The 27,392-nt window shown below is 42.7% G+C and overlaps 1 protein-coding gene across 2 annotated transcripts; it reads right to left on the minus strand.

Annotated features, from left to right (window-relative positions):
- Positions 1 to 721: 721 nt before the first annotated feature.
- LOC135521399 (zinc finger protein ZFP2-like) lies at positions 722 to 22,300 on the minus strand. Of its 2 annotated transcripts, XM_064947298.1 has the most exons (3): positions 21,744 to 22,300; positions 3,221 to 3,393; positions 722 to 2,716 (listed from the first exon to the last, which is right to left on the minus strand). In XM_064947298.1, exons 1-3 carry the CDS (start codon positions 22,051 to 22,053, stop codon positions 2,603 to 2,605), a joined length of 597 nt encoding a protein of 198 aa, XP_064803370.1. In that variant the 5' UTR covers positions 22,054 to 22,300; the 3' UTR covers positions 722 to 2,602. The 2 variants fall into 2 exon arrangements, with proteins under 2 accessions (XP_064803370.1, XP_064803369.1); XM_064947297.1 differs by lacking the exons at positions 722 to 2,716; positions 3,221 to 3,393 and adding an exon at positions 6,388 to 8,848.
- Between the last annotated feature and the right edge of the window lie 5,092 nt (positions 22,301 to 27,392).

A 27,392-nucleotide genomic window follows, 5' to 3' on the forward strand; every position in this document is an offset into this window, starting at 1 on the left:
CCACAAATGTGCATGTGTCTGCTCAAACGGTCAGAAACAGACTCCATGAGGGTGGTAAATGAGGGCACGACGTCCAAAGGTGGGGGTTGTGCTTACAGCCCAACAACGTGCAGGACGTTTGGCATTTGCCAGAGAACACCAAGATTGGCAAATTCGCCACTGGCGCCCTGTGCTCTTCACAGATGAAAGCAGGTTCACACTGAGCACGTGACAGATGTGACAGAGTCTGGAGACGCTGTGGGGAACGTTCTGCTGCCTGCAACATCATCCAGCATGACCGGTTTGGCAGTGAGTCAGTCGTGGTGTGGGGTTGCATTTCTTTGGGGGGCCGCACAGCCGTCCATGTGCTCGCCAGAGGTAGCCTGACTGCCATTAGGTACAGAGATGAGATCCGCAGACCCCTTGTGAGACCATATGCTGGTGCGGTTGGTCCTGGGTTCTCCTAATGTAAGACAATGCTATACCTCATGTGGCTGGAGTGTGTCAGCAGTTCCTGCAAGAGGAAGGCGTTGATGCTATGGACTGGCCCACCCGTTCCCCAGACCTGAATCCAATTGAGCACATCTGGGATATCATGTCTCACTCCATCCACCAATGCCATGTTGCACCACAGACTGTCCAGGAGTTGGCGGATGCTTTAGTCCAGGTCTGGGAGGAGATCCCTCAGGAGACAATCCGCCACCTCATCAGGAGCATGCCCAGGCGTTGTAGGGAGGTCATACAGGCACGTGGAGGCCACACACACTACTGAGCCTCATTTTGACTTGTTTTAAGGACATTACATCAAAGTTGGATCAGCCTGTAGTGTGGTTTTCGACTTTAATTTTGAATGTGACTCCAAATCCAGACCCACATGGGTTGATAAATTTGATTTCCATTGATAATTTTTGTGTGATTTTGTTGTCAGCACATTCCACTATGTAAAGAAAAAAGTATTTAATAAGAATATTTCATTCATTCAGATCTAGGATGTGTTATTTGTGTTCCCTTTATTTTTTTGAGCAGTGTGTTTACGTTGTTTGTCAGCTAGCTGGTTTGCTAAGTTAGCTTAGAACTAGACGAGACTATTTTCCACCATAATTTGCAAGTAAATCAATTAAAAATCCTACAATGTGAATTTCTGGATTTTTTTTCTCATTTTGTCTGTCATAGTTGAAGTGTAACTATGGTGAAAATTACAGGCCTCTCATCTTTTTAAGTGGGAGAACTTGCACAATTGGTGGCTGACTAAATACTTTTTTGCCCCACTGTAACTATAAAACTCTTACTGGATTTTCTCCGTCCGGGTACTACAATTTAAATAAAACTGCCCTTAAGGCCTGAAAATTCAGGGGGGGGGTGTCTTCACAGTATTAATGGAGTTGCTGTTGGAACAGTATAGCTTCTGTCCCTCTCCTCGCCCCGAACCAGGGACCCTCTGCACACATCGACAACAGCCAACTTCGAGGGATCGTTACCCATCGCTCCAAAAAAGCCGCAGCCCTTGCAGAGCAACAACTTCGAGGTCTCAGAGCGAGTGACGTCACCGATTGAAATGCTAACTAGCTAGCCATTTCACATCGGTTACTCTATATTTATTGAATAAACCTTTTTCCATAAAGTCAGAGTGAACCAACGTGGCTGACTATCTGTTGATGTTGCCCCGTCCACTAGATTATACGTCACAGTGGCAGAATCACCTGAAAGACACACAGCCATCTGCTGACTGGAGTTGGTATTGCAGTTGAGAAAATACTTTCAGACATAAAGGTAAAAAGCGACTGCCCCTAAAAACCAACGACTCCCTTTGAAAACGGGCGATGTGGCATCAGAAACATTTATTATCGTGTAAAGATGTACTACAACGTGTCGCTAAATAGAATAACTTTGGTCATTCCCAGTCAGCACGTGACGTTCAAGGACGTCGAATTATGGGCGATATCAGGTCTGTCTGTTGCCACTATTTCACCACAAAATAGTCATCCCAAATTGGGATGTGTATAACTATGTAAATGCCTCTCAGACAAGATGACTTTTATTAATTCTTCAAATTAAACTGTGGGGGAACCCCAAAAAGTTATTTGAAGAACCCCTTATCATGGATCTTCTAAGAACCTTTTGGGTTCCTTTTTTTAACTCCTTGTCCACCCTCCCTCCATTAAAAAAACATATTTTAATAACAATATTGACAATATTGATTTAAATAATTCATTGTTTTTTTAGTGGCACCACAAATGTGAATTAATATTTACAAAACAATTTACCAAACAAAACACATTACAAAATTGCACCATTTCTGCAGACATGTCAGACCATAATAAATAATACATTTACTTTGTATAGTGCTTTTCATGACATTTAAAAATATATATATTTACAATAAAAACACTTATGTTTATGAAGAAACAGATGATTGGTGCATAGATATACCTTGTCACGGACATAAAGGCCACTCGGGTCCTCATTGAAGAGGTTGGGCAAGAGCAGAATCGCTGCTGTGGTCTCAAGTCCTAGTAAAGTAAAGCAATGATCTTACTACACTTGAAAATGTTATTACAAAATACATTAGAGAAAGGGAAGGAATAAGAGCAAATAGCTCTTCTGTATTGTCCTTCAGGGACTGTCAAAATAGCAGGATGATGTCCTCACCCCTGCCTTGCCTCTCTACCTCTGATAGTTCTTGAATGATCTTTTTGTCTATATCCATTCCATGGACTTGATTCATTTCTGAGAATATCTGAAAAGATAATTTGCACACATTTTTATGCTAATAGATTTCAGTTTGTTTTTACTGGTGTGCAGGTTAAATGGTTTCAAATCAAATTTATTTGTCACATACACATGGTTAGCAGATGTTAATGCGAGTGTAGTGAAATGCTTGTGCTTCTAGTTCTGACAATGCAGCAATAACCAACGAGTAATCTAACCTAACAATTCCAAAACCACTACCTTATACACACAAGTGTAAAGGGATAAACAATATGTACATAAAGATACATGAATGAGTGATGGTACAGAACGGCATAGGCAAGATGCAGTAGATGGTAGCATTGTTTAAAGTGGCTAGTGATATATTTTCCATCAATTTCCATCAATTCCCATTATTAAAGTGGCTGGAGTTGAGTCAGTGTGTTGGCAGCAGCCACTCAATGTTAGTGGTGGCTGTTTAACAGTCTGATGGCCTTGAGATAGAAGCTGTTTTTCAGTCTCTCGGTCCCTGCTTTGATGCACCTGTACTGACCTCGCCTTCTGGATGATAGCGGGGTGAACAGGCAGTGGCTCGGGTGGTTGTTGTCCTTGATGATCTTTTTGGCCTTCCTGTGACATCAGGTTGTGTGCACTTCAAATGCAGCTGTCCTACAACATATCTGTACCTTCTTCTTGATCCCAATTGCATTTTGTCCATGTTCTGTCCTATAAGAATTTCAAAGGAAGAGTAAATGTGTCAAAGAATAGTCTAACAAGCATTAAAACAAATATATATATATATTACATAAATATTGAAAGATAAATGGCATCGACATACAATGTAATGTAAAATAGAAGAACATATTGGAGAAAGCATTAGCCAATACAGTACTGCCATGCAGGCCTAATATCACAATTCAAGATATCTTTGTACACAAAATTGTTCAATATTTTATCAGGTTGACTTGAAAGATTATACGCAACATTTTGCTGCGTGGCAATACTGTGTTTGGATTCTGAAGGGCATTTATACAAAAGAGGTAGTCGAGACACTGTATTAATACCATCATTTCAATCCCATCTGCAGCTACCATCTAAGATATTAATTTCCCTCCACCAGGGGGCGGAGATGTAACGTTTCCAAAATGGGATAGTATTGTCCATGTAACGTTATGCCCCCTTGTGAGTTAATGGTATTGCATGCTGAAGCAGGCTATATAAAGAGGAAGACCTCCACTGATGATTCAGTTTGTTGTAACATCTCGTCTGGACAGGTCACCGTCCTTAGTTAGTGAAGTTAGCTCGTTCTTTATCACATAAGTGAGAACTGCTCTAGATTGGAAACTTACATTAATGAGTGTAAAGCCATGTTGGCGTTATGGAAACGATATGCAATATATGGGAAATAATATAGTTCAGGGAAATAATCCAAACCTAGTTGTGCTTAGTTAGGACGTAACGTTATCTAGCTAGATAACGGTACTGTACTGTAGCTCATACAACGCTGACGGTCAAACCCGGCTTTCTAATATTTACGGTAATTAACTATAGTAATGTTTGGGAATATATTCACAGAATACCATCATTATCTTCGTTATTCAATATTAGTATGTTATATTATTATATAAATTATTTCGAGACATATTCAGAGCCAAACATCAACCCAATTTAACCTTTTTAACTTGTTACCATCGTTTTCAGTTGTAATTGCGAAGTTCCCGGAAGAAGTCCAGCAACAACGGAGGTTCCTCGATGAACCCACCTTCTAACAATTTATACACTCTGAGGTGGAAGGCTGAGAGCTCGACGACACAAGGAGTTCAGAAGCCTTATATAGTCAAACTATCTTGTTCATATAGAAATCACCTGATCTTGGTATGTGTACGTGTGTGGAGAACGAGACACAGACTAACTGTGAATTCGTCGTCTCATTCTGTAGCAACAGGTAGTTATTCTAGTCGTCTAGTGAGGTGTCAAAACAACAGGAAATCACTGTAGACACAGTTCCTCTGAAGTAGATCAATGGTTCCCCGAATTGGGGCCAGCAAGCGCCTTTGGCCTGTCTGCCGGATGGGTGTGTCTTGAGTGAGTCAAGAGATAAATCAGACCCAGACTGAACTGTGTGATGTAGTAGGGAGTTGGAGTATCCAACAGGCCAATATTCGACACAGTTTAGCACATAAAACATAATTAACTACAATGACCATAATCCATTGCTTGCCAACATGTCTTGTCTGTTTATTTTACACCTGCTATGTGAAAGAGACAGAAGAAAGCTTTGACCATCATGCAATCTGGGATCCTTGGGACATTTCTACCCTAAACCCTAACCATTTTAAAAGTCAACTTCAACCGGCTATGGGCGTCCCAAGGATGTATCTATACCTGAAAATACATTATCTAAGTGATTGATAGTTGGTATTCAGCAGTCATAAAGCCTTATTTACTTTAATTAACTACTAAGATCTTGTCAGACAGCAGCTCTACACTTTATTGACTGACTGATCTATTCATCCTTCCATCCCTCCTCAGCCTTCCTCTCCTCTGAAGACCCAGTGAGGGTGGAGCTCAGTCAGAGAGCTGTTGAGGGACTGGTTAGGAAGAGGGACTGGTCAGCCAGAGAGGTGACACATGGTTTAGATGGTAAATATTTATGTCCCCTTAGTGGTTAGTCACGTCAGCAAAAGGGAATATGTTCTATCTATGTTTACTTACATGAGTGCAAATTGTCCACTGATATTGGTGTAATTTCTCACCCCATTTGGCTGTATTTAAGTAAATTTCCTCTCAGGCACAAACATTTGTTCTTTGATATTATGAAGGTAATTTGTGTCAAATGTACTTTCCCCCACTCGTTCCCACCATCTCTTTACATTGCTTATGCATATTTAGTGGCATCCAGACTATGTCAAAGGCCCATCCTTCTAGATCTGAACCTAATGCAGCTTGGAGCGATCAGATGACAGAAGTTACATTTAGGTGCCAGGTGTAACTGAGGCCTTAAATGCTCCATATAATGTGACTAAATGTGTTTCTGTGTTGCAGGGGCAGTCAAGAAATGGAACGGCAAGGCCACAGAACATGACATAAGCAGAGAGGTGGGAGATCACCTCAAGTCCCTGGTAGAGCCGGGGATGATGTTTACCATTCCACCAAGCCTTCAGCAGGCAGGATCTGTTTGATCCATGTTTGCTTCAGTTTTCAGTAGTTGAATCCTTTGACGTATTGATTTCAAAATGTTTCATCTTCAACAAATGAACTGGGATGGTTGAAAAGTGATACTAAACATACATACCATGCACTATTTTAACATAGTAGGAAAAACAGTATATCTTCCACTAAGATATGTGTTGTTTTTGCACATATTTGTTAATTGGTTTTGCTAGTCTGTTGATGTCATTGGGTTCTTTTGTCTCACAATATGTTCAAATCAAATCAAGCTTTATTTCTACAACACAACAGATTCACAGGAAATAACTACGAAAATACACATTTAGTACACAAACAATAACTGAAAGACTAAGGAAATGCCATTGATTAAAATATTAATTGGACGCAATATCCAACCCCAAAATATAAGCTTGTTTTTTAGGAGGGGCACTGAAAATTGAAAAGTAACAACAACTGGGAACTAAAAGACACCCACCATGAGACCCACTAAATCCACCCAAGAGGGAAACAAAAGAAAAGAAAAAAAAACTTAGACAGGAAGCAAACCAAAAGTGTTGACTCTCCACATCTATCAAGACAACTGGAACACTGGGCCAGACACTCTTAAATAGAACCTGGACCAGCTCAGGTGAAACACCTTCCCACTAACGAGATGGGCAAGCCAGCACAGGTGTACCATATACTGACTAACGAGGTGACACCAATCAGTACGTGCTAACGAGCTATAGTCCAACCTCAAAACATTAAAAAAACAAAGCCTGCAACACCTTAAGACAACAAATATATCCTATATGTTTGATGGACAAGTTCTCACCACCAACAGAAAACTTCCATTTCACATTATAATCAACTACAATACTTCACCTTCAACAATATAAACATGGTGTCTACTGGCTGTCAACAATTAAAAACAGGAAAAAACATTTCTAAATAATAATATACAATCGTATTATTTCTTTCCCATTTTTCTTTCTATAGAATCCTAAAACTCACTAGCTTCTAGAACTCTCTTCTTCCTAAAACTCACTCGCTTCTAGAACTAGCTCCTTAATGTTTGATTTCAAAAGGAAACTCCTGCAATATTCGTAGTAACTTTCCACCTCAATGCAGAGCTTCTCTCTCTTTTAAGGGTTCACTGGATAGGCATGTTGTTGGATCGGGGCCCAGTCCCCAATGTCACGCTCTAGTACATTTGGGTTGGCACATCTGAGAATGATTCCTGATATTCTAAAAGAAGGGCAAGAAATCAATATAATTGTACCCAAAAATTGTCAATTGGTTGTATAAATGACTACTAAATGTTACATGAATTGTAAATATGAATTATCAAAACCAAATGTACACTCATTTGTTAATATATATATTGGCAATAATTCACTTAGTGGTGAGGCATGGAATAATGATTTTTAAAATATATTTTGTCAGACTGAATGTTTGAAATATGAGTAGGTGATTTGAGTCATGCTTCTTCAGTAGTGGAATAAAGACAATTAGCACTTGAATGTTGTCATGAAATACTGGAGTGATGTAGGATTGTTAATAAAATTGATTATAGACTAATGTATTATATTGTGTCCTTGTGTATAGGCTAGGCTGCAAGTACGTTGAAATTAAGTTGTTTTCAAGTAATAAAAAAAAATGACCAGAAAAACATCTCAACTTTCACTTTCAACCAAATGTATATTGGACATGGGGCTTTGAATCTCTTGTCACATTGATCACAGCTACAAAGTTTGTCCACCTGTGTGTGTTCTCTGGTGTATAGTCAGATATCCAGATGTAGTAAAACTCTTCCCACATTGATCACAGCTAAAAGGTTTCTCTCCTGTGTGTGTCCGCTGGTGTACTATCAGGCTGCTAAAGTGAGTAAAACTCTTCCCACATTTACTACAGCTATAAGGTTTCTCTCCTGTGTGTGTTCTCTGGTGTGTCGTTAGACAGCCAGATGTACCAAAACTCTTCCCACATCGATCACAGCTATAGGGTTTCTCTCCTGTGTGTGTTCTCTGGTGCACAATTAGTTGGCTAGACGTGGTACAACTCTTCCCACATTGACAGCTAAAAGGTTTCTCTCCTGTGTGTATTCTCTGGTGCACTGTCAAGGAGTTCGACACAGTAAATTTCTTCCCACATTGATAACAGCTATAAGGTTTCTCTCCTGTGTGTGTCCGCTGGTGTACTATCAGGCTATCTGGTTGAGTAAAACTCTTCCCACATTGACTACAGCTATAAGATTTCTCTCCTGTGTGTATTCTCTGGTGCACGATCAAGGAGTTCGACACAGTAAATTTCTTCCCACATTGATCACAGCCATAAGGTTTCTCTCCTGTGTGTGTTCTATGGTGCACCTTCAATGACCATGATGTTGAAAAGCCTTTCCCACAATCTGAACAATGGTAAAGATTCTCTCCTGTGTGTATTCTCTGGTGCACAATCAAGGAGTTCGACACAGTAAATTTCTTCCCACATTGATCACAGCCATAAGATTTCTTTCCTGTGTGTGTCCGCTGGTGTACTTTCAGGCTGTTTGGTTGAGTAAAACTCTTCCCACATTGACGACAGCTATAAGGTTTCTCTCCTGTGTGTATTCTCTGGTGCACTATCAAGGAGTTTGACACAGTAAATTTCTTCCCACATTGATCACAACCATAAGGTTTCTCTCCTGTGTGTGTCCGCTGGTGTACTATCAGGCTGTTTGGTTGAGTAAAACTCTTCCCACATTGATCACAACGAAAAGGTTTCTCTCCAGTGTGAATTCTCAGGTGTACTTTAAGGGCATCTGATCTTGAGTAACTCTTCCCACAATCAAAACAGTGGTGAGCTTTCTCTCCTGTGTGCACTCGCGGGTGTATTTTAAGTTCTGATGTAGATTTGCAGTAAGATGTATTCCCTGTGGGTCTCTGCTGGTGTTTCTTGAGGAGTTCTGATCTGGAGAGATTCTTCTCTCCCCCTTCAGCTTCATGATGATGTTGAGACTCCCCAGAGGATCCACGATAGTCCTGTCTCTCTCCTGTATGAATGACAAAGTCAGACAGATGGTTAAAAAGGCCCACAACAGAAGAAATCCACTGTTTGAGGTGAAAGGTGATGCCCAGAGCATACCCATGAAATTGTACAACAATTGACGTCTGTTAAATTATTTGACAATTAAGACAGTCAAGATAACAAGACAAAATATGATTGTTGCTTTCACATGAATGGAAACTAGAAATAAGTTAAAGTTGTTGAAATCCTAAGCATTGTGCCAGATGATTTTTGGTCTCCAATATAAGCCCCTTTCTGTTTGCTAAAATTGAGGCGTGGGGCCGATGCACAAACAATTTGGTTGCAGAAACACCTCCCTGCTTTTGAGGAAACCGATAGTTATTGATGTAGTATATCTGCCTTGAGCAAAAATGGTGAGTGAAGATTTTAGTTTTCACAATGTATTCTGATTATTACAGCTCACTATCAGCGCAAGATCAGAAGTGCTACTCAAGGACACTCACTGCAAAAATAGCCTCCATTTCCAGGTTGCTTATAAGTTTCACATTATTTTTGGATTATAATTGTAAGGCTCGCTTGAATCTCCTGCTTAATAGGTTTGTGTTATTGTCACAAATCAACTGCTTTATACATTAAAACACTTCAACCAGTAAAATGTTCTTTGGTTAGCTTTAACATCATCCTGACAATGAGGGTGTGTACTAGAGGTCGACCGATTATGATTTTTCAACGCCGATACAGATTAGAGGCCCAAAAAAGCCGATACCGACTAAATCGGCCAGTTTTTTAAAATGTATTTGTAATAAATGACAAGTACAACAATACTGAATGAACCATTATTTTAACCCACCGTTCCTAGGCTGTCATTGAAAATAAGAATGTGTTCTTAACCTCTTGAAACTCCCCATCCCGGATCCGGGATTGTGACTAAGCCTCAGGCTCATTAGCATAACGCAACGTTAACGATTTCTGAAAATCGCAAATAAAATTAAAATAATGCGTTTGCTCTCAAGCTTAGCCTTTTCTTAACAACACTGTCATCTCAGATTTTCAAAATATGCTTTTGAACCATAGAAATTGACTAATTTGTGTAAGAGTATGCAAAGCTAGCATAGCATTTTGTGTAGCATGTAGCACGCAACATTTTCACAAAAGCCAGATAACCAAATAAATAAAATCATTTACCTTTGAAGAGCTTCTGATGTTTTCAATGAGGAGACTCCCAGCCACATACCAAATGCGCAGTGTTTCCTGAAAGCGTCTGTGTGTAGGAGAAATCGTTCCGTTTTCTACATTGCGCCTGGCTACCGAAACGAACCGAAAATGCAGTCACCTACAACGTGAAACTTTTCCGGATTAACTGCATCAGCAGTAAACAAAGGAACAAGCAGGCGCTACAAAAAAGAAATAAACATATAAAATATGCATCACATAATATCGACCGAAACATGGCAAACGTTGTTTGGAATCAATCCTCAAGGTGTTTTTTCACATATCTCTTCATTGACATGCAGTTCGTGGAAGCTTGCTTCTCTCTCTGTGCCCCATGGAAAAATACTGGCAGGTGACTTTTGCGCACCAATTTCGGCGCAGGACACCGGGCGGACACGTGGTAAATGTGGTCTCTTATGGTCAATCTTCCAACGATCTGCCTACAAATACGTCACAATGCTGCAGACACCTTGGGGAAACGACAGAAAGGGCAGACTCATTCCTCTTGCGTTCACAGCCATATAAGGAGATCATGAAAGACAGAGCCTCAAAAATCCTTGACTTGGCATCCAGGAAATGACATCTTGGTTTTGCCTGAAGCTCACGTTAAAGGGCACGCACAGAGAAGATATTTGTATTTCTGGACACGTCAGAGTGTTTTCTTTCGAACAGTAGCAATTATATGCATAGTCGAGCATCTTTTTGTGACAAAATATCTTGTTTAAAACGGGAACGTTTTTCTTCCAAAAATGAAATAGCGCCACCATAAGTGTAAGAGGTTAACTGACTTGCCTAGTTAAATAAAGATTAATTAAAGGTGTAAAAAAATAACATTTTTTAACTGTATTATTATTTTTTTTAAATCAGCAAAATCTGTGTCCAAAAATACAGATTTCCGATTGTTATGAAAACCTGAAATCGGCCATTCCGATGAATCGGTCGACCTCTAGTTTGTACACTAAGTGTTTAACAAATTGGCCTATAACTTCACCAAACAATAACATAGACCTACTGAAGGACCCATAACTTGGGTGATGCAACAGGACAACAACCCAAAACACAGAAGTAAATCAACAACAGAATGGCTTCAACAGAAAAAAGCTCCTGGAGTGGCCCAGGCAAAGTGCTGACCTCAACCCAATTGAGATGCAGTGGTATGACTTCAAGAGAGCGGTTCACACCAGATATCCCAAGAATATTGCTGAACTGAAACAGTTTTGTAAATAGGAATGGTCCAAAATTCTTCCTGTCCATTGTGCAGGTCTGGTCCGCAACTACAGAAAACGTTTGGTTGAGGTTATTGCTGCCAAAAAGAGGGTCAGCCAGTTATTAAATCCAAGGGTTCGCATACTTTTCCCACCTTGCACTGTGAATGTTTACACAGTGTTTAATAAAGACATGAAAATGTATAATTGTTTGTTTGTTATTAGTTTAAACAGACTGTGTCTATTGTTGTGACTTAGATGAAGATCAGATCAAATTTTATGACCAATTTAAGCAGAAATACAGGCAATTCCAAAGGGTTCACATACTTTTATTGCCACTGTATATAAATTTGTAAACAACAGCTGGAGCACAAAATCTAAGGAAGTTTCAAGGTTTTGTTCGCCTGAGGTAGAGAACCTCATGATAAGCTGTAGACCACACTATTTACGAAGAGAGTTGTCATCTGTATTTTTCGTAGCTGTCTATATAGCACCACAAACCGATGCTGACACTAAGACACTACTCAATGAGCTGTATCTGGCCAAAAGTAAACAGGACAACGCTCATCCAGAGGCGGCGCTCCTTGTGGTCAGGGACTTTAATGCCGGGAAACTAAAATCATTTTTTTCATAATTTCTACCAGCATGACACAAAACTCTAGACCACCTTTACTCTACACACAGAGACAAAACTCTCCCTTGCCCTCCATTTGGAAAATTTGGCCATAATTATATCCTCCTGATTCCTGCTTACAAGAAAAAACTAAAGCAGGAAGCACCAGTGACTCGGTCAATAAAAAAAGAGTTGTCAAACTACAGGACTGTTTTGCTTGCAGACTGGAATATGTTCCCGGGATTCTTCCGATGGCATTGAGGAGCACACCACATCAGTCACTGGGTTCATCAATAAGTGCGTCGATGACGCCGTCCCCACAGTGACCATACGTACATACCTCAAACAGAAGCCATGGATTACAGGCAACATCTGCACTAGAGCTAAAGGGTAGAGCTGCCGCTTTCAAGGAGCGGGACTCTAACCCGGAAGCTTATAAGAAATCCTGCTATGCCCTCCGACGAACCACCAAACAGGCAAAGTGTAAATACAGGTCTAAGAATGAATCATACTACACCGGATCCGATGCTCGTCGGATGCGGCAGGGCTTGCAATCCGTTACAGACTACAAAGGGAAGCACAGCCACGAGCTGTCCAGTGACAAGAGCCTACCAGGTGAGTTAAATCACTTCTATGTTCACTTCAAGGCAAGTAACACTGAAGCATGCATTAGAGCATTAGTTGTTCCGGACAACTGTGTGATCAGGCTCTCCACAGCCGATGTGAGTAAGACCTTTAAAAAGGTCAACATCCACAAGGCCACAGGGCCAGACGGCGCTGACCAACTGGCAAATGTCTTTACTGACATTTTCAACTTCTCCCTGTCTGAGTCTGTAATACCAACATGCTTCAAGCAGACCACCATAGTCCCTGTGCCCAAGAACACTAAGGTAACCTGCCTAAATTACTACCGACCCGTAGCACTCACGTCTAAAGCCATGAAGTGCTTTGAAAGGCTGGTCATGGCTCACATCACCACCATCATCCCAGGACCCACTCCAATTTGCATACAACCCTAACAGATCCACAGATGATGCAATCTCTATTGCACTCCACATTGCCCTTTCCCACCTGGACAAAAGGAACACCTATGTGAGAGTGCTATTCATTGACTACAGCTCAGTGTTCAACAACATACTGCACCCATAGCTCATTAAAAAAACTAAGGACCCGGGGACAAAACACCTCCCTCTGCAACTGGATCCTGGACTTCCTGAGGGGCTGCTCCTGGTGGTAGGGGTAGGTAACAACACATCCGCCATGCTGATCATCAACACAGGGGCCCCGAAGGGGTGCGTGCTCAGTCCAGTCCTGTACTCCCTGTTCACTCATGACTGCAGTTCCAGGCACGACATCATCATTAAGTTTGCCGATGACAACAGTGGTAGGCCTGACCACCGACAACGATGAGACAGCCTATTGGGAGGTCAGAGACTGGGACATGTATTTTAGCGCCTGGCGACGCTTGTTAGCACGCGCGAGCAGTGTGGGTGCAATGATTGAATAACATGTAAAGTGGGGAGAACAAGTATTTGATAACCTGCAAAATCGGCAGTGTTTCCTACTTACAAAGTGTAGAGGTCTGTAATTTCTATCATAGGTACACTTCAACTGTGAGAGACGGAATCTAAAACAAAAATCCAGAAAATCACATTATATGACTTTTAAGTAATGAATTTGCATTTTATTGCATGACATAAGTATTTGATCACCTACCAACCAGTAAGAATTCCAGCTCTCACAGACCTGTTAGTTTTTCTTTAAGAAGCCCTCCTGTTCTCCACTCATTACCTGTATTAACTGCACCTGTTTGAACTTGTTACCTGTCCACGCACTCAATCAAACAGACTCCAACCTCTCCACAATGGCAAAGACCAGAGAGCTGTGTAAGGACATCAGGGATAAAATTGTAGACCTGCACAAGGCTGGAATGGGCTACAGGACAATAGGCAAACAGCTTGGTGAGAAGGCAACAACTGTTGGCGCAATTATTAGAAAATGGAAGAAGTTCAAGATGATGGTCAATCATCCTCGGTCTGGGGCTCACCTCGTGGGGCATCAATGATCATGAGGAAGGTGAGGGATCAGCCCAGAACTACACAGCAGGACCTGGGCAATGACCTGAAGAGAGCTGCGACCACAGTCTCAAAGAAAACCCTTAGTAACACACTACGCCGTCACGGATTAGAATCCTGCAGCGCACGCAAGGTCCCCCTGCTCAAGCCAGCGCATGTGCAGGCCCGTCTGAAGTTTGCCAATGACCATCTGGATGATCCAGAGGAGGAATGGGAGAAGGTCATGTGGTCTGACGAGACAAAAGAGCTTTTTGGTCTGAACTCCACTCGCCGTGTTTGAAGGAAGAAGGATGAGTACAACCCCAAGAACACCATCCCAACTGTGAAGCATGGAGGTGGAAACATCATTCTTTGGGGATGCTTTTATGCAAAGGGGACAGGACGACTGCACCGTATTGAGGGGAGGATGGATGGGGCCATGTATCGCAAGATCTTGGCCAACAAACTCCTTCCCTCATAAAGAGCATTGAAGATGGGTCATGGCTGGGTCTTCCAGCATGACAACGACCCAAAACACACAGCCATGGCAACTAAGGAGTGGCTCCGTAAGAAGCATCTCAAGGCCCTGGAGTGGCCTAGCCAGTCTCCAGACCGGAACCCAATAGAAAATCTGTGGAGGGAGCTGAAAGTCTGTCTTGCCCAGCGGCAGCCCCGAAACCTGAAGGATCTGGAGGAGGTCTGTATGGAGGAGTGGGCCAAAATCCCTGCTGCAGTGTGTGCAAACCTGGTCACGAAATACAGGAAACGTATGATCTCTGTATTTGCAAACAAAGGTTTCTGTACCAAATATTAAGTTCTGCTTTTCTGATGTATCAAATACTTATGTCATGCAATAAAATGCAATAAAATGCAAATTAATTACTTAATGTAATTTCTGGATTTTTGTTTTAGATTCCGTCTCTCACAGGTGAAGTGTACCTATGATAAAAGAATTACAGACCTCTCTCTACATGCTTTGTAAGTAGGAAAACCTGCAAAATCGGAAGTGTATCAAATACTTGTTCTCCCCACTGTAACTAGGCAAGTCAGTTAAGAACATATTCTTATTTTCAATGACAGCCTAGGAACAGTGGGTTAACTGCCTTGCTCAGGAGCAGAACGACAGATTTTTACCTTGTCATCTCGGGGATTCAATCTTGCAACCTTACAGTTAACCTCTCTAGGGTATGTGGGACGCTAGCTTCCCATCTGGCCAACATTCAGTGAGATTGCAGAGCGCCAAATTCAAATACAGAAATGCTCATTATAAAAATTCAGAAAACAAAACATTTTGGATAGGTTTAAATATTAACTTCTTGTTAATCCAACCACGGTGTCAGATTTATAAAATGCTATTCGACGAAAGCATACCTAGCCCAGAACATAGCCCAGTTGAAAAATTATTACAAGCAGAAGCGTTACAAAACTCAGAAATAGAGATAAAATTAATCCCTTACCTTTGATGATCTTCATATGGTGGCAATCAGAAGACAGTAATTTACTCAATAAATGTTCCTTTTGTTTGATGAAGTCTCTTTATATCCAAAAACCTCTTTTGTTTGCACGTTTTCTTCATTAATCCACAGGCTCATTCGCAGTCAAAACAGGCAGACAAAAAAATCCAAATTGTATCCGTAAAGTTCATAGAAACATGTCAAACGATGTTTATATTCAATCCTCAGGTTGTTTTAAGCCTAAATTATCTATAATATTTCCGGACAATAACGTTGTCAAAAAGGTAAACAAGAAATGCACTTGCACTTGAAAAAGCTCTGCGACACAGTAGGGTCCACTCATTCAGACTGGTCTTATTCTCTCATTGATAAGAATACAAGCCTGAAACAATTTCTAAAGACTGTTGACATCTAGTGGAAGGCATAGGAACTGCAAATGGAGTCCTAAGTTAATGGATACTGTAATGGCATTGAATAGAAAAAAAACAACTTACTGAAAGGATTTTTCTCAGGTTTTCGCCTGCCAAATCAGTTCTGTTATACTCACAGACACTATTTTAACAGTTTCGGAAACTTGAGTGTTTTCTATCCACATCTACCAGTTATATGCATATCATAACTTCTGGGCTCCAAGTAGCAGGCTGTTTAATTTGAGCATGCTTTTCATCCAAAATTCTGAATGCTGCCCCCTACCCTAGTCAAACCCTCTAACCACCTGCTTGTTACGCGAATGCAGTAAGAAGCCAAGGTAAGTTGTTAGCTAGCATTAAACTTATCTTATAAAAAAACAATCAATCAATTATAATCAATAGTTAACTACACATGGTTGATGATATTACTAGTTTATCTAGCATGTCCTGCGTTGCATATAATCGATGCGGTGCGCATTCAAGAAAAAGGACTGTCGTTGCTCCAACGTGTAGCTAACCATAAACATCAATGCATTTCTTAAAATCAATACACAGAAGTATATATTTTTAAACCTGCATATTTAGCTAAAAGAAAGAAATCTGCGTTAGCCGGTAATATTAACCAGGTGAAATTGTGTCACTTCTCTTGCGTTCATTGCATGCATAGTCAGGGTATATGCAACAGTTTGGGCAGCCTGGCTCATTGCGAACTAATTTGCCAGAATTTTACATAATTATGGAATAACATTGAAGGTTGTGCAATGTAACAGGAATATTTAGACTTAGGGATGCCACCCATTAGATAAAATACAGAACGGTTCCGTATTTCACTGAAAGAATAAACGGTTTGCTTTCGAGATGATAGTTTCCGGATTTTACCATATTAATGACCAAAGGCTCGTATTTCTGTGTGTTTATTATAATTAAGTCTATGATTTGATAGAGCAGTCTGAGTGAGCAGTGGTAGGTACCAGCAGGCTCGTAAGTATTCATTCAAACAGCTCTTTTGTGCGTTTCACCAGCAGCTCTTCGTAATGCTTCAAGCATTGAGCGGTTTATGACTTCAAGCCTATCAACTCCAGAGATTAGGCTGGTGCAACCGATGTGAAATGGCTAGCTAGTTAGCAGGGTGGGCGCTAATAGCGTTTCAAACATCACTCGCTCTGAGACTTGGAGTAGTTGTTCCCCTTGATCTGCAAGGTGACGGATTTTGTGGAGCGATGGGTAACGCTGCTTCAAGGGTGGCTGTTGTTGATGTGTTCCTGGTTCGAACCCAGGTAGGGGCGAGCAGAGGGACGGAAGCTATACTGTTACACTGGCAATACTAAAGTGCCTATAAGAACATCCAATAGTCAAAGGTAGAGTAGGGCAAAAAAGTATTTAGTCAGCCACCAATTGTGAAAGTTCTCGCACTTAAAAAGACGAGAGAGTCCTGTAAATTTTCATCATAGGTACACTTCAACTATGACAGACAAAATGAGAAGAAAAAAATCCAGAAAATCACATTGTAGGATTTTTAATGAATTTATTTGAAAATTATATGGTGGAAAATAAGTATTTGGTCACCTACAAACAAGCAAGATATCTGGCTCTCACAGACCTGTAACTTCTTCTTTAAGACGCTCCTCTGTCCTCCACGTGTTACCTGTATTAATGGCACCTGTTTGAACTTGTTATCAGTATAAAAGACACCTGTCCACAACCTCAAACAGTCAAACTCCAAACTCCACTATGGCCAAGACCAAAGAGCTGTCAAAGGACACCAGAAACAAAATTGTAGACCTGTACCAGGCTGGGAAGACTGAATCTGCAATAGGTAAGCAGCTTGGTTTGAAGAAATCAACTTTGCGGACAATTATTAGGAAATGGATAATCTCCCTCGATCTGGGGCTCCACACGAGAGCTCACCCCGTGGGGTCAAAATGATCACAAGAACGGTGAGCAAAAATCCCAGAACCACAAGGGGGGGACCTAGTGAATGACCTGCAGAGAGCTGGGACCAAAGTAACAAAGCCTACCATCAGTAACACACTACGCCGCCAGGAACTCAAATCCTGCAGTGCCAGACGTGTCCCCCTGCTTAAGCCAGTACATGTCCAGGCCCGTCTGAAGTTTGCTAGAGAGCATTTGGATGATCCAGAAGAAGATTGGGAGAATGTCATATGGTCAGATGAAACCAAAATATAACTTTTTGGTAAAACCTCAACTCGTCGTGTTTGGAGGACAAAGAATGCTGAGTTGCATCCAAAGAACACCATACCTACTGTGAAGCATGGGGGTGGAAACATCATGCTTTGGGGCTGTTTTTCTGCAAAGGGACCAGGTCGACTGATCCTTGTAAAGGAAAGAATGAATGGAGCCATGTATCGTGAGATTTTGAGTGAAAACCTCCTTCCACCAGCAAGGGCATTGAAGATGAAATGTGGCTGGGTCTTTCAGCATGATAATGATCCCAAACACACCGCCCGGGCAACGAAGGAGTGGCTTCGTAAGAAGCATTTCAAGGTCCTGGTGCCAGTCTCCAGATCTTAACCCCATAGAAAATCTTTGGAGGGAGTTGAAAGTCCGTGTTGCCCAGCAACAGCCCCAAAACATCACTGCTCTAGAGGAGATCTGCATGGAGGAATGGGCTAAAATACCAGCAACAGTGTGTGAAAACCTTGTGAAAACTTACAGAAAACGTTTGACCTCTGTCATAGCCAACAAAGGGTATAAAACAAAGTATTGAGATAAACTTTTGTTATTGACCAAATACTTATTTTCCACCATAATTGGCAAATACATTCATTAAAAATCCTACAATGTGATTTGTTTTCTCATTTTGTCTGTCATAGTTAAAGTGTACCTATGATGAAAATTACAGGCCTCTCATCTTTTTAAGTGGGAGAACTTGAACAATTGGTGGCTGACTAAATACTTTTTTTGCCCCACTATATATGAAATACAAATCATATAGAGAGAAATAGTCCTATAATAACTACAACCTAAAACTTCTTGCCTGGGAATATTGTTGAATTATGTTAAAAGGAACCACCATCTTTCATATGTTCTCATGTTCTGAACAAGGAACTTAAACGTTAGCTTTCTTACATGGCACATATTGCACTTTTACTTTCTTCTCTAACACTTTGTTTTTGAATTATTTAAATCAAATTGAACCTTTTCATTATTTATTTGAGGCTAAATTGATTTTATTGATGTATTATATTAAGTTAAAATAAGTGTTCATTCAGTATTGTTGTAGTTGTCATTATTACAAATTAAACATTTTAACAAAAAAATATAAAAAAAAATTGGCCTATTAAATCGGTATCTGCTTTTTTTGGTCCAATAATCGGTATCGGCATTGAAAAATCACATTCGGTCGACCTCTAGTTACTATGGTTACTGTTGTTCCGTATTGTGAATGCTATCCAATGTGTTACTATGGGTTATAGCAGTATGGCCTAATACATTTTTTACATAAAATAATTTGAATATTTTTTGTTGATACTTCCATTGGTCTTACAATTCAAAATTAAATAGCAAAATGATCCTTGGTATAACCTTAAAACATTTCTCATTCCGTTGTCGTTGGAGTGAAGCCTAGCCTACTGGTGAAGGGGGTCTCATTCAAATTGGAAAAGTATTTGGCTGGAGGGAAGGTTGTGCCAAATCCTGTCGTTTGTAAGGAACCCAGAATTGAGGAACCTGATGCTTTATCAGAAAAGTACCCTAAAGTGACCCCAGCATGTGCCGTTACACGTGCTCTGTCTAAGAAATTGGCCGGGAGCAAGTCTAGTGTTGAGGATGTCAGCGATCCCACCAAGGTCAATCTGTCAGAGACGTTTATGGGTGATCCTGATTTCATAAACCTAAGTTTACCTCTCATTCGAAAACCCCAAAGGTGAGAGTTTGTAGAACATCTGAATGAAGAGAGGATCCCTACAGTTGGCACTTGGATGTCTAGGAAGCAGCTGATTGCCGAACAGAGTAGAGATGTTTCCCTCTCCCCTCTTTTTGCTGAGAAACACCCAGAAGAAGAGTTTAATGAAGTTTGTGTTGGTAATTGTGACAGATATGGCATTCTAACAAGGAAACGGGGGTTGCTCTAATGAGGAAATGGTGTTCTCGTGCCACTTCTGGGCAAGACGATTGGCCCAGTTTATATAAAATTGTTGTTCCAGTTGCGCTTCGACAAGAAATACTGAGGTTGGCTCACGATGGTAGTATGGCAGGCCATCTTGGGGTCAACAAGACGTCTGAAACAGGATGTTGTGGCTCACTTTCAATCCTGTGGTGTTTGCCGGAGGACAGGTAAACCAAACCAAGCTGATCCAGTTGCACCTTTGCAGCCTATTTCTGCTATTGACAAACCTTTCAGCAGGGTTCTGGTGGACTGTTGGTCCTTTGCCAAAAGCCAAGAGTGGTAAGTATTTCAGTTTCAACTAGTGATAGACTATTTATAATGCAGACATGATATAGTAGTTCATATGATTCTGGTTGAGTGACATTTTTGGCTTGGATGTAAAAAACAACAACACTTCCTACATTTCAGCACAGCAGGCCAAGTAGTTCTATGCTCAGGTGGGCGCTCCCTCAACATTATCAGGTCAGAGAAACCAGACACGCTTCCCCTCAACATTATCAGGTCAGAGAAACCAGACATGCTCATTGCTCACATGGAGAACTCCAAACAAAAAGACAATGAAAAAAATGGACAAATCTTGTAAATGATGGTTCTGAAATAAACCAAAACTGGTTTCTCACAAGTGTAGCAGGTTTTGAACAGAGAACGTTTCCACTCCGAGAATGACAACGGTAAATGATTGTAATTAATACATGCATTAACAGAAATGAATGTAACCAAATGACAGGAAGTAACGGTACAATTACTACTGGTGACATTTGTAATGGGGAATTGATCAAATAAACTCAATCTAAGGGCAATCAATTCACTCAATAAAACAACAAAGGGGCACGAATTGGTGTAAGCCAGCGAAAGACATTCTGAAGAGAGACTCACCTATATCTTCATCACACAACCCTCCCCTTCTCTCAACATTTTAAATTATACTCAAGAGACATTATCAGGTTGACAGGTTAAAGTAAATATTCATAGACTGTTATACATTAAAAAGTATTAGTAAATTCATAGTATGTGAGGATCTTAAAACATCTAAGGTTAAAAAGATGCATTCAGTACTAGTTGATAGAGATTGATAACATTCATATAATTGTGTTAAAGTTCAAATCTGTCAAAGTGTACGAATTGTGAGAGTAATGTGTAAACGTTATATTGATTACTTTATTTTGTAGTGCCTAAAAGTGTTAATCTGTGATCTACGAAATGCTCTTAATCTATGAGCCGGAGATCGATTGCTCTGGTCTCCACCCATATTCCTGGGGAAAATCGCGGTCTTTTCTCATTACACTAAACGTTGAATTGAGAATACAACACCGTATCACTCTCGTGATTATTTCTCCCCTGTTTTCAGGGGCGTAACACCAGCGAAAGATATTCTGAAGAGAGACTCACCTATATCTTCATCACACAACCCTCCCCTTCTCTCAACATTTTACATTATACTCAAGAGACATTATCTTCACACCTATTTGAGATGCTTTTCACTGACAGCCGCAACTCAATAATCAGCGAGGCCTATTACCACACGACTCCCCTTGTTAGGGCGGAGAGACATCTTGTCAGTATATCCATAATCTTTGGTGTAGCCAACCCAACTCTCGCATGGCACGGTGTGTAGTAAATCATCACTACACGAAAATCACTACATGCCCCCCAGTCTGCGGTCAGCAGATATACCCTACTCAAATATATATGTTAAGTCACTTTTTGGAAACGGAACGGAGAAAACAAGGAGTAGCTTGCTCTCTACGTCGTCTGATTCTAGACATATCAGTCATCATCTTAAGGCCCTCCGTTGAAGAGGTATTGAATATCAAAAGTTAAACACATTTAAGGCGGTACTTACTGGTGTTAATCAGAACTCCAATCTCCTCCTCTTCAACATTCAATGTGACAGTAATCTCCCCTTCCTTCTTCACTCCAAAAACTAAATTCTCCTCTTTCACAGTAACATCCTCTTCTTTCACTCTGAACGAGTCTTCCTCTTCTTTCACTGAAACGTCTTTCTCTTCTTCTTTCACTGTAACAGCCACACCCTCTACTTCTTTTTTAACTGTGACTTCCTCCTCTTTCACGACAATGTTCAGCCCCAGAGCTTCTTTCTCCGTCCAGCAGACCTCTTCTTTAACAAGAGGGGAGATGTTTACTGACCTCATGGTCGGGGATGTTAGCTAGCTAGCTATCGTTAGCGACTAGGCTAATGCTAACTTAAACAGCCAAATACTATAGCTGACTAATACAAAATAACATAACATTCAATTAAATAGGTTAACAAGTAAATACGACAGAAGTGTATCAAATACACAGTAGCTAATATACACCGAAAGTGTATAAATAGCTTGAATCTTTCGGGTTTTTTGGCTAGCAAGCTACCGAGGTGGTTAACTAGCTGTTTCTGAAGACCCGTCCACTAGATTATACCTCACTCCAGCAGCGTCGCCTGAAAGACGCATTATTTTCAGACAAACATTTGAAATGGATTTAATTAAATAATACTATTATATTGAGACATACAAAGACAGTAATATGTTGATTGATTAGTGAGAATATATATTTTTTAATACAGCACATTTAAGGCAGTTTCATAAGGTCAGACTAAATCGAAATAAGTAGCTAGCTACTGTAGGTCTATACTGCTCCTACATGGTGTAACAATGCATCATGTAGATGCATATAATAAACAGACTAGGTCTATACTGCTCCTACATGGTGTAACAATACGTCATGTAGATGTATATAATGAACAGACTCGGTCTATACTGCTCCTACATGGTGTAACTATGTTCATGCATGACTGAAAACACCTAAGTATTAGATTTACTGCCATGGTCTAGTATGTCACTGCCTCAGACACCATTCACAATGCTGGCTGAGGTACCAGTAAAACATGACGTATTATTTCCTAATTGTAAAAAAAAATCCCCACTCCTTTATCAACCAGTCTCTCACTGTTTAACCAGAATAACAAGAGTTGTGCCCTTCAAACTGTTAGACTGTGTAATGGATTTCCTCCTCTTCGTCTGAGGAGGAATAAGGATCGGACCAAAACGCAGCATGGTAAGTGTCCATATTGATTTATTTTTAAAAAACACAACTGAACACTGGAACAAAATAATAAACCTGAAATATACAAAACCGAAACAGTACCGTGTGGCCCAAACACTCACACGGAAACAAACACCCACAAACCAAAAGTGGAACCCAGGCTACCTTAGTATGATTCTCAAATCAGGGACAACAATTGACAGCTGCCTCTGATGGAGAACCAGACTAGGCCAAACTCAAAAACCAACATAGAAAAACAAACATAGACTGCCCACCCCAACTCACGCCCTGACCATACTAAAACAAAGGAACTAAGGTCAGAACATGACAGTACCCCCCCAAAGGTGCGGACTCCGTCCGCAAAACCTGGACCTATAGGGGAGGGTCTGGGTGGACCTCTGTCCGCGGTGCCGGCTCAGGTGCGGGACGTGGACCCCACATCACCATAGTTTTTTTGCGCCTCTTAGCCCGCCTCCGTGGTCTCTTTAGAGCGGAAACCCTCGCCGCCAAACTTTGACTGGGGACCCACGCCACGGGTTCCGAATGGACTGGAGACTCCGGCGGCACCGGACAGGTGGGAGACTCCGGAGTGAAGGGCGATTCCGGCGGATCAGGACAGACGGGAAGCTCCGGCGGCTCAGGACAGACGGGAGGCTCCGGCGGCTCAGGACAGACGGGAGGCTCCGGCGGCTCAGGACAGACGGGAGGCTCCGGCGGCTCAGGACAGACGGGAGGCTCCGGCGGCTCAGGACAGACGGGAGGCTCCGGCGGCTCAGGACAGACGGGAGGCTCCGGCGGCTCAGGACAGACGGGAGGCTCCGGCGGCTCAGGACAGACGGAGGCTCCGGCGGCTCAGGACAGACGGGAGGCTCCGGCGGCTCAGGACAGACGTGAGGCTCCGGCGGCTCAGGACAGACGTGAGACTCCGGCGGCTCAGGACAGACGGGTGGCTCCGGCGGCTCAGGACAGACTCAGGACAGACGGGGACTCCGGCGGCTCAGGACAGACGTGGGACTCCGGCGGCTCAGGACAGACGGGGGACTCCGGCGGCTCAGGACAGACGGGGGACTCCGGAGGCTCAGGACAGACGGGGGACTCCGGAGGCTCAGGACAGACGGGGGACTCCGGAGGCTCAGGACAGACTGGGGACTCCGGCGGCTCAGGACAGACTGGGGACTCCGGCGGCTCAGGACAGACTGGGGACTCCGGCGGCTCAGGACAGACTGGGGACTCCGGCGGCTCAGGACAGACTGGGGACTCCGGCGGCTCAGGACAGACTGGGGACTCCGGCGGCTCAGGACAGGCGGGAGCACCTGTAGGGAGAAGACGGAGAGACAGCCTGGTGAGGGGGGTTGCCACCGGAGGGCTGGTGCGTGGAGGTTGCACCGGATAGACCGGACCGTGAAGGCGCATTGGAGCTCTTGAGCACCGATCCTGCGCAACCTTACCTGCTTGAATGCTCCCTGTAGCCAGGCCAGTGTGGCGAGGTAGAATAGCCCGCACTGGGCTGTGCTGGCGAACTGGGGACACCATGCGTAAAGCTGGTGCCATGTACGCCGGCCCGAGGAGACGCACTGGAGACCAGATGCGTAGAGCCGGCTTCATGGCACCTGGCTCAACGCCCACTCTAGCCCTGACGATACGGGGAGCTGGGATGTAGCGCACCGGGCTAAGCACGCGTACTGGGGACACCGTGCGCTCTTCCGCATAACACGGTGCCTGACCAGTACGACGCCCTCTCTCTCCATGGTAAGCACGGGGAGTTGGCGCAGGTCTCCTACCTGACTTCGTCACTCTCCCCGTGTGCCTCCCCCAATACATTTTTGGGGCTGCCTCTCAGGCTTCCAGTCGCGCTGCCGTGCTGCCTCCTCATACCGGCGCCTCTCTGCTTTTGCTGCCTCCAGCTCTGCTTTGGGGCGGCGATATTCCCCTGGCTCAGAATCTCCTCCCAAGTCCAGGAGTCTTGTGTTTTCGGCCGCTGCTGCTGCTGCCCGTTACCACGCTGCTTGGTCCTCTTGTGGTGGGTGTTTCTGTAACGGATTTCCTCCTCTTCGTCCGAGGAGGAGTAAGGATCGGACCAAATTGCAGCGTGGTAAGTGTCCATATTGATTTATTAAAAAAACCCAACTGAACACTGGAACAAAGTAATAAACGTGAAATATACAAAACCGAAACAGTACCGTGTGGCCCAAACACTCACATGGAAACAAACACCCACCAACCAAAAGTGAAACCCAGTGTTAAGGCTTTCTTCCATCGAAAGAGAGGACCAAAATGCAGCGTGGTTTTCTTTATACATCTTTAATTAAGATGATAACGAACAATTACAAAAACAATAAACGTAACGTGAAAAACCGAAACAGCCCTTTCTGGTGCAAACAAACACAGAGACAGGAACAATCACCCACGAAACACTCAAAGAATATGGCTGCCTAAATATGGTTCCCAATCAGAGACAACAATAAACACCTGCCTCTGATTGAAAACCACTCTAGGCAACCATAGACTTACCTAGACTACTTCACTAAACCACAATCCCATAACTTACAAAAAACCCCTAGACAAAACACACCACAAAAATACGTGGACCCCACTCCACCATAGTCTTAGTCCTCTTACTCTGCGTCCTTAGATTGGCGACCCTCGCCGCCGACCTTGGCCGAGTAACCCTAACAAAGGGCCCCACTGGACTGAGGGGCTGCTCCGGACTGAGGGGTAGCTCGGGACTGAGGGGTAGCTCGGGACTGAGGGGTAGCTCGGGTCTGAGGGGTAGCTCGGGACTGAGAGGAAGCTCAGGAGATGCACTGGAGACCAGATGCGTAGAGCCGGCTTCATGGCACTTGGCTCGATGCCCACCCTAGCCCGGCCGATACGCGGAGCTGGTATGTACCGCACCGGGCTATGCACCCGCTCCACAGCATAACACGGTGCCTACCCGGTCTCTCTAGCCCCCCGGTAAGCACAGGAAGGTGGCACAGGTCTCCTACCTGGCTTCGCCATACTCCCTGTGTGCCACCCCGCCAAGAAATTTTTGGGGCTGACTCTCGGGCTTCCATCCACGCCGCCGTGCTCGTCTCTCCAACTCCATTCTCATATAACCCTCCTCGCAATAAACACCTGCCTCTGATTGAGAACCACTCTAGGCAACCATAGACTTACCTAGACTACTTCACTAAACCACAATCCCATGACCTCCAAAAAAAACCTAGACAAAACACACCACATTAATACCCCTGTCACACCCTGGCCTGACCAAAATAATAAAGAAAACACAAAATACTAAGGCCAGGGCGTGACACCCAGGCTACCTAGTATGATTCTCAATCAGGGACAACAATTGACAGCTGCCTCTGATTGAGAAGCATACTAGGCCGAACTCAAAAACCAACATAGAAAAACAAACATAGACTGCCCACCCCAACTCACGCCCTGACCATACTAAAACAAAGACAAAAACAAAGAAACTAAGGTCAGAACGTGACAGACTGTTAGTCCATAATCAACTAGTCTCTCACTGTTTAACCAGAATAACATGAGTTGTGTCCTTAAGACTGTTAGTCCATAATCATATTCAGCTTGTTAGATGTAATTTTATGTTCTCTCACTGCTTTGAGCCCCGTTTTAAAAAACAGCCAATGGGATAATTCCTGTGCAGTACATATGTAAGGGGATAACTGGTTATTGACTGGAGACTTAATATGCTGAAACCAGGTCTCTAGTGGAATGAAAACAACATGGATGCTGGTTAAAGAAGAGATGGAGGAGATGGGAGATACTTAACATTGCCACATTCAGAAACTACTCTCACCTACAGTAACCAGAAACTTTTCACACGAACCGTAAAACATCCTGAATGTATTGAAATGCTTGGGCTCACAGGGGATGTGTTAATTCATGACCCATCATTTATACCTGTTAATTCATAACCCATCATTCCACAGAGTAACTCTGGAGCTCTGTCAGAGTGAACATCAGGTTCTTGTTCACCTCCCTGACCAAGGCCCTTCTCCCCCAATTCTCAGTTTGGCGGGCAGCCAACTCTGGGAAGAGTCTTGGTCGTTCAAAACTTCTTCCATTTAAGAATAATGGCGGCCACTGTGTTCTTGGGGACTTTAAATGCTGCAGACATTTTTTGGTACCCTTTCCCAGATCTGTGCCTCGACACAATCCTGTCTCTAAGCTCTACAGACAATTTCTTTGAGCTCATGGCTTGGAATTTGCTCTGGCGTGCATTGCCAACTGTGGGACCTTATATAGACATAAACAATATGTTTTCATGTGGCACAAAACAAAAACCCAAATTCTCAGTCAAAAATATTAGTCAGAATACAGCCTTTCTATTCTCTCATGTGATTTCAGGTTCTCTGACTGGGAAAATGCCCTTCCACACAGAGAGAGCAGTGGTTGGACTTTTATCGTGTGTGTCCTCTTATGCTCCTTCAGGCTCCTT

Source organism: Oncorhynchus masou, chromosome 4 (genome assembly GCF_036934945.1).
Source record: "Oncorhynchus masou masou isolate Uvic2021 chromosome 4, UVic_Omas_1.1, whole genome shotgun sequence".
NCBI lineage: Eukaryota > Metazoa > Chordata > Actinopteri > Salmoniformes > Salmonidae > Oncorhynchus > Oncorhynchus masou.

What these genes read in the sequence shown, in the direction of transcription:
- LOC135521399 (XM_064947297.1), bottom strand. Translation starts at nt 22,053, where the DNA reads ATGAGGTCAGTAAACATCTCCCCTCTTGTTAAAGAAGAGGTCTGCTGG. An exon ending in TGGAGTTCTGATTAACACCA is followed by an intron (nt 8,849 to 21,743) that starts GTAAGTACCGCC and finishes TCATTCATACAG; the next exon opens with GAGAGAGACAGGACTATCGT.